Genomic DNA, 7,500 nt, shown 5'->3' with positions numbered 1-7,500 from the left:
ATGGCGGTTTTGGAGCAGTGGCTTCTTCCTTGCTGAGCGTCCTTTCAGGTTATGTCGATATAGGGCTTTTTTTTACTGTGGATATAGATACTTTTGTACCTGTTTCCTCCAGCATCTTCAGAAGGTCCTTTGCTGTTGTTATGGGATTGATTTTCACTTTTTGCACCAAAGTACGTTAATCTCCAGGAGACAGCATAATGCACAAACCTCGTTGCTACAGTACTGTTTTTAATTGGTTAATGTTTTTTAAAGTCATGTCAAAAAGATATCTGAGCGGTAGACTCAAAGTGATCTTGACTCAGAAAAGGTTGGTGACCACTGTTCTAGAGTTTTCCCTGTTAACACCATCAATGTTTCCCTTTACTGTGGCAATTGTGATCGAATCAACACAATATTATCCACTTTCAATGCAACATACCGAAACAAAACAAACTATGCAAGAGCTTTTATTGTAGGCAGAACGCATCGGAGTAGGATTCTATTGCATTGACACACACTACTCAGCCCATACTCTACATAGACCGGTGATTGTAGGAACAATCAGAGCTGCAGTAGGCCTACATGCAAATAGACCATTGCTATATATGGATCTGTACCATTTACTTTGAACTGGACTGTGTTTACAACATGAGCGGTCATGAGTAGATGCGCTTGTTTTGAGATCAAAGCGAGAGCCTGCATTTGCATATTTGTACATATATGTTCATATGCTTTGCTAGTTAGTGAGTTATTAGCCCAGTTATAGATCATATGTAGTCAGCATTAGAGGAGTGATTGCTTCCTAGAAGAGCACAAAACATGTACATTTATAGGCAACTTTGAAAAGGGAGTCAGGTAAAGAGCTTTTTTTTTTAACTTAAAGTGGCAGTGTTGTATTTTAAGACAGGCTTGAATAAGCTAAGGAGACAATAGGCAGAGGGTAGAATAATTTGTCTGATTTTCTGTAATAATGGTATGGGAATAATAATGCATTTTATTTTGTAAAGTGGTTTCTTGCATCAAACAACACAACATTTTCAGTACCTCCTTGTCTGAAGGACAAGTGGATAAACAGGTTCATGTCAAGCCATGCATGTTTTTTTTGTCAAAGGTCCCGTGGAATGTAGGCCTACATTGAACACCACACATGGGCTGCTACGGTAGCCTGAATGATAGAACAGCTATTTCCATGTTAAAATGTTATGGGATGCATTTTCTCCATAGTTTTTGATGGTAGGCCACTCTGGCAGGCCTACATTATGATCAAATAGCCACAGTAGCCTACATGGCCACTGTTATAACTGTAACTTAAAGCGGATACAGCCTCAGCGTTCACAGTAAATACGCACTGGAAGTTGCACAGAATTTTCACAACGTTCAAATTTGCTCAGCGCTGAAAACAATTTGAGGGAACATTGCATATGATGGTTATAAAGCTGAATATGAGCTCCATCCTGTTAGTGACATCTGGAGATGTGGACAAATTTGCATACAGAGGTGTGAAATTCCATATTTGGGCGTTGATGACATGAGCTGTGAAACAGGAGGGGGCGGGGGGTGGTTGTGGAGGTGGGGGCAGCAGAGGGATAGGGTGGAGAGTGACCACTGTTGGTGTGTCACTCTCTCTCTCTCTCTCGCTTTTCAGAGAGAGATGAAGCTGATCTAGAATGAGTGATGGGGGAGGCAGAGGAGAGACAGTGAAAAATGTACACATGCACACGCATGCACACACACACAACGCAGTGTGAAGTCATTGGTTACTCTGAGGTAGCAGAAGGATTAGGGATGGCACCATGGCAACTGCAAAGTTAGCTGTCCATCGTTGGCTTACTGTGTGACTAAGTTGTGTTTGGAGTGTGTTGTGTGTGTAATGTACAGTTGAAGTCGGAAGTTTACATACACCTTAGCCAAATACATTTAAACACAGTTTTTCACAATTCCTGACATTTAATCCTAGTAAAAATTCCCTGTCTTAGGTCAGTTAGGATCACCACTTTATTTTAAGAATGTGAAATGTCAGAATAATAGTAGAGAGAATGATTTATTTCAGCTTTTATTTATTTCATCACATTCCCAGTGGGCCAGAAGTTTACATACACTCAATTAGTATTTGGTAGCATTGCCTTTAAATTGTTTAATTTGGGTCAAACGTTTCAGGTAGCCTTCCACAAGCTTCCCACAATAAGTTGGGTGAATTTTGGCCCATTCCTACAAAGTACGATCTTTGTTCCCATGTGCAGTTGCAAACCGTAGTCTGTCTTTTTAATGGCGGTTTTGGAGTAGTGGCTTCTTCCTTGCTGAGTGACCTTTCAGATTATGTTGATATAGGACTCGTTTTACTGTGGATATAGATACTTTTGTACCTGTTTCCTCCAGCATCTTCACAACGTCCTTTGCTGTTGTTCTGGGGTTGATTTGCACTTTTTGCACCAAAGTACATAACGCGTCTCCTTCCTGAGCAGTATAACGGCTGCGTGGTCTAATGGTGTTCATACTTGCGTACTATTGTTTGTACAGATGAACGTGGTACCTTCAGGCGTTTGGAAATTTCTCCCAAGGATGAACCAGACTTGTGGAGATCTACAATTTTTTGGGGGAAATCTTGGCTGATTTCTTTTGATTTTCCCATGATGTCAAGCAAAGAGGCACTGAGTTTGAAAGTTGGCCTTGAAATACATCCACAGGTACACCTCCAATTGACTCAAATTATGTCAATTAGCCTATCAGAAGCTTCTAAAGCCATGACATAATTTTCTGGAATTTTCCAAGCTGTTTAAAGGCACAGTCAACTTACTGTATGTAAACTTCTGACCCACTGGAATTGTGATATAGTGAATTATAAGTGAAATAATCTGTCTGTAAACAATAGTTGGAAAAATGACTTGTGTCATGCACAAAGTAGATGTCCTAACCGACTTGCCAAAACTATAATTTGTTAACAAGAAATTTGTGGAGTGGTTGAAAAACGAGTTTTAATGACTCCAACCTAAGTGTATGTAAACTTCCAACTTCAACTGTATGTGTGTCTGTCCAACAGGAGGACGAGAGTGTCAATGAGATCAACATCACCAACCATACTAAGGAGGGGTCAGAGAAGGGTGACCCTCGACAGTTCGAGCTCCGCAAGGTCCTAGGACAAGGCTCCTTCGGAAAGGTGTGTGTGTGTCTGCCTGTGTGTGTGTATGTTTGTGTGTGTCTGCCTGTGTGTGTGTATGTGTGTATGTGTGTGTGTGTATGTGTATGTGTGTGTGTGTGTGTGTGTGTGTGTGTGTGTGTGTGTGTGTGTGTGTATGTGTATGTGTATGTGTGTGTGTGTGTGTGTGTGTGTGTGTGTGTGTGTGTGTGTGTGTGTGTGTGTGTGTGTATGTGTATGTATGTATGTATGTGTGTGTGTGTGTGTGTGTGTGTGTGTGTGTGTGTGTGTTTGATTCCACTGATGTTTCTATTACTTATCCTTATGACAGAGAGTTGCTATAGCAACCACAAGGTAAGGTCCCTTCACACCTTGTCATCTTTTTTGAATGAACGATTGTGTGTGTTTTCATGGTTGTCGTTCATCTTTCATCATTTTCCCCCCAAAAAATTATTGTGTGTGTGTGTATGTGTGTGTATGTGTGTGTGTGTGTGTGTGTGTGTGTGTGTGTGTGTGTGTGTGTGTGTGTGTGTGTGTGTGTGTGTGTGTGTGTGTGTGTGTGTGTGTGTGTGTGTGTGTGTGTGTGTGTGTGTGTGTAGGTGTTCCTGGTCAAGAAGACTACAGGTCCAGATGCAGGACAGCTCTATGCCATGAAGGTTCTGAAGAAAGCCACACTGAAAGGTAACGGAGATGGAGAGGGAGGTAGAGGGGAGGTGATTTCAGAGCAGATGAAGTACATTTTTCTCTCCTGGAATCATGTCAGTGTGACATACTATCAGGGCCTCACATTAGAATGGCAAGCCGCTGCTCTCTACAGGGTTGGGCGTTGAAGTAGTGGAAAGTTCCATCACTCATTTGAAGCTGAGGGCAGCAGCGCCTCCCCAAAAGTGCTGTGGTTAAATCCCCTTGGCCATGAACCTCTAGGCCCCCCCCCCCTCCATTGGAAAACAATGTAATAGCCCTGTTTGTTGGAAATGGAACACGCCAACAGACTGCTTTATCTCAGAGAGACTACCATCACCATCTGCTGGCCACAGACCTCATATTCACCTACAGTGGAGGGATTCTGCTCTCTCTCTCTCTCTCTCTCTCTCTCTCTCTCTCTCTCTCTCTCTCTCTCTCTCTCTCTCTCTCTCTCTCGCTCTCTCTCTCTCTCTTTTCTCTCTCTCTCTCTCTCTCTCTCTCTCTCTCGCTCCTTTGGAGCAGGCCCCTCCTCCTCTCTTGTTGATTTTATATTTATTTCCCTCCTTTATTCAATTACTCATCCATTGCCATCTGGGAGCCACTTTCATGCCAAGAGAGAGAGAGAGGGAGAGGGAAAGGCAGAGAGAAAGATAGATAGAGGAAGGGGGAAAGGGCGAGAGATAGAGGAAGGGGGAAAGAGAGAGAGAACGATAGAGGAAGGGGGAGAGAGAAAGATATATAGAGGGAGGGGGATAGGTAGAGGGGAATAAAGATGGGGTGGGAGCGAGAAAGATATATAGAGGGAGGGGGATAGGTAGAGGGGAATAAGATGGGGTGGGAGGGAGAAGGATATATAGAGGGAGGGGGATAGGTAGAGGGGAATAAGATGGGGTGGGAGGGAGAAGGATATATAGAGGGAGGGGGATAGGTAGAGGGGAATAAAGATGGGGTGGGAGGGAGAAGGATATATAGAGGGAGGGGGATAGGTAGAGGGGAATAAAGATGGGGTGGGAGGGAGAAGGATATATAGAGGGAGGGGGATAGGTAGAGGGGAATAAAGATGGGGTGGGAGGGAGAAGGATATATAGAGGGAGGGGGATAGGTAGAGGGGAATAAAGATGGGGTGGGAGGGAGAAGGATATATAGAGGGAGGGGGATAGGTAGAGGGGAATAAAGATGGGGTGGGAGGGAGAAGGATATATAGAGGGAGGGGGATAGGTAGAGGGGAATAAAGATGGGGTGGGAGGGAGAAGGATATATAGAGGGAGGGGGATAGGTAGAGGGGAATAAGATGGGGTGGGAGGGAGAAGGATATATAGAGGGAGGGGGATAGGTAGAGGGGAATAAGATGGGGTGGGAGGGAGAAGGATATATAGAGGGAGGGGGATAGGTAGAGGGGAATAAGATGGGGTGGGAGGGAGAGCTACATCAGCAAAATGGATGTTGGCAAGCGGAGATAATTTATTTTATTCTGTTTGTTCCTAGATTTATGTGTACTCTGTATGTTTTAATACTGTGTGTGTGTGTGTGTGTGTGTGTGTGTGTGTGTGTGTGTGTGTGTGTGTGTGTGTGTGTGTGTGTGTGTGTGTGTGTGTGTGTGTGTGTGTGTGTGTGTGTGTGTGTGTGTGTGTGTGTGTGTGTGTTGCAGTGCGTGACAGGGTGAGGACTAAGATGGAGAGAGACATTCTGGTGGAGGTCAACCATCCCTTCATCGTTAAACTGCACTATGGTGAGTTAGCCAACCACAGCTCAGTACTACAGTGAGTCAATAACAACATCAGTCCCCTGGTAACCAATCAGATGTCTCTCAGCATTCCAAACAGAAGGGAAACTCTACCTCATCCTGGACTTCCTACGAGGAGGAGACCTCTTCACACGACTGTCTAAAGAGGTGAGGGCACGTGTGTGTTGGTGTGGCGTGTGTGTTGGTGTGGCGTGTGTGTTGGTGTGGCGTGTGTGTTGGTGTGGCGTGTGTGTTGGTGTGGCGTGTGTGTTGGTGTGGCGTGTGTGTTGGTGTGGCGTGTGTGTTGGTGTGGCGTGTGTGTTGGAGTGGCGTGTGTGTTGGTGTGGCGTGTGTGTTGGTGTGGCGTGTGTGTTGGTGTGGCGTGTGTGTTGGTGTGGCGTGTGTGTTGGTGTGGCGTGTGTGTTGGTGTGGCGTGTGTGTTGGTGTGGCGTGTGTGTTGGTGTGGCGTGTGTGTTGGTGTGGCGTGTGTGTTGGTGTGGCGTGTGTGTTGGTGTGGCGTGTGTGTTGGAGTGGCGTGTGTGTTGGTGTGGCGTGTGTGTTGGTGTGGCGTGTGTGTTGGTGTGGCGTGTGTGTTGGTGTGGCGTGTGTGTGTCTCACCTTCCCCTCTCCTCTCTGTGTGTGTGTGTGGGGGGTCTCACCCTCCTCTCCTCTCTGTGTGTGTGTGTGGGGGGTCTCACCTTCCCCTCTCCTCTCTGTGTGTGTGTGTGGGGGGTCTCACCCTCCTCTCCTCTCTGTGTGTGTGTGTGGGGGGTGTCACCCTCCTCTCCTCTCTGTGTGTAGGTGGGGGGTCTCACCCTCCTCTCCTCTGTGTGTGTGTGTGGGGGGTCTCACCCTCCTCTCCTCTCTGTGTGTAGGTGGGGGGTCTCACCCTCCTGTCTGTGTGTGTGTGTGGGGTCTCACCCTCCACTCCTCTCTGTGTGTGTGGGGGGGGTCTCATCCTCCTCTCCTCTCTGTGTGTGTGTGGGGTCTCACCCTCCACTCCTCTCTGTGTGTGTGTGGGGGGTCTCACCCTCCTCTCCTCTCTGTGTGTGTGTGTGGGGGGTCTCACCCTCCTCTCCTCTCTGTGTGTGTGTGTGGGGTCTCACCCTCCTCTCCTCTCTGTGTGTGTGTGTGGGGTCTCACCCTCCTCTACTCTCTGTGTGTAGGTGATGTTCACAGAGGAGGATGTGAAGTTCTACCTGGCAGAGTTGGCCCTGGCCCTGGACCACCTTCACGGCCTGGGCATCATCTACAGAGACCTCAAACCAGAGAAGTACATACACACACACAGAGACACACACAGAGACACACAGACACAGACACAGACACACACACACACACACACACACACACACACACACAGACACACACACACAGACACACACACACACATGTTTAGTATCTTTGTCTAAAGATCTATTTCTGTCTTTTCAGCATTCTGCTAGACGAGGAGGGACACATTAAGCTGACGGGTGAGTAATATCAGACCTGTGTGTGTGTGTGTGTGTTTTGTTTATATTTTTGAATGTGTCTATTCTCACTGCAGACGGTATGTCCTGAGAACAAAGCTTACTCGTGTGTTTATGTGTGTGTGTAGACTTCGGCCTCAGTAAGGAGTCTATAGACCATGAGAACAAGGCTTATTCGTTCTGTGGGACGGTGGAGTACATGGCTCCGGAGGTGGTCAACAGGAGAGGCCACACCACCAGCGCTGATTGGTGGTCCTACGGCGTGCTCATGGTGAGAGGGGTGGGGCCACACACCTTATATGGTTTATTTACCTGTTCCTTATTTGTGTTGTGTTACAGGTTGTCGTTAGGTTGTAGTTAGTTAGTCGGTAGGTAGGTAGTAGTTAGGTAGAAGTTAGGTTGTATTTTCGTTGTAGTTGGGTTGGTTGGTAGGTTGTGTGAAACTCTTCTCTTCAACCTCTGGCAGTTTGAGATGCTGACCGGAACGCTACCATTCCAGGGGAAAGACCGCA

The 7,500-nt window shown here is 46.5% G+C and overlaps 1 protein-coding gene across 1 annotated transcript in view; it reads left to right on the top strand.

Annotated features, from left to right (window-relative positions):
- LOC120050951 (ribosomal protein S6 kinase alpha-3-like) overlaps window positions 1-7,500 on the top strand; it is a 34,425-nt gene that overhangs the window by 19,435 nt on the left and 7,490 nt on the right. Inside the window, exons 3-10 of the mRNA XM_038997494.1 lie at window positions 3,017-3,133; window positions 3,712-3,793; window positions 5,445-5,525; window positions 5,608-5,687; window positions 6,686-6,792; window positions 6,954-6,991; window positions 7,117-7,259; window positions 7,455-7,500. The exon at window positions 7,455-7,500 is cut by the window's right edge and continues 25 nt beyond it. Coding sequence (XP_038853422.1) covers window positions 3,017-3,133; window positions 3,712-3,793; window positions 5,445-5,525; window positions 5,608-5,687; window positions 6,686-6,792; window positions 6,954-6,991; window positions 7,117-7,259; window positions 7,455-7,500 — 694 coding nt within the window. The remainder of the gene's footprint in view (window positions 1-3,016; window positions 3,134-3,711; window positions 3,794-5,444; window positions 5,526-5,607; window positions 5,688-6,685; window positions 6,793-6,953; window positions 6,992-7,116; window positions 7,260-7,454) is intronic.

Source organism: Salvelinus namaycush, chromosome 7 (genome assembly GCF_016432855.1).
Source record: "Salvelinus namaycush isolate Seneca chromosome 7, SaNama_1.0, whole genome shotgun sequence".
Lineage (NCBI taxonomy): Eukaryota > Metazoa > Chordata > Actinopteri > Salmoniformes > Salmonidae > Salvelinus > Salvelinus namaycush.
The sequence above is the reverse complement of the archived record's forward strand: the minus strand, read 5'-3'. Positions and strand labels throughout refer to the sequence as shown.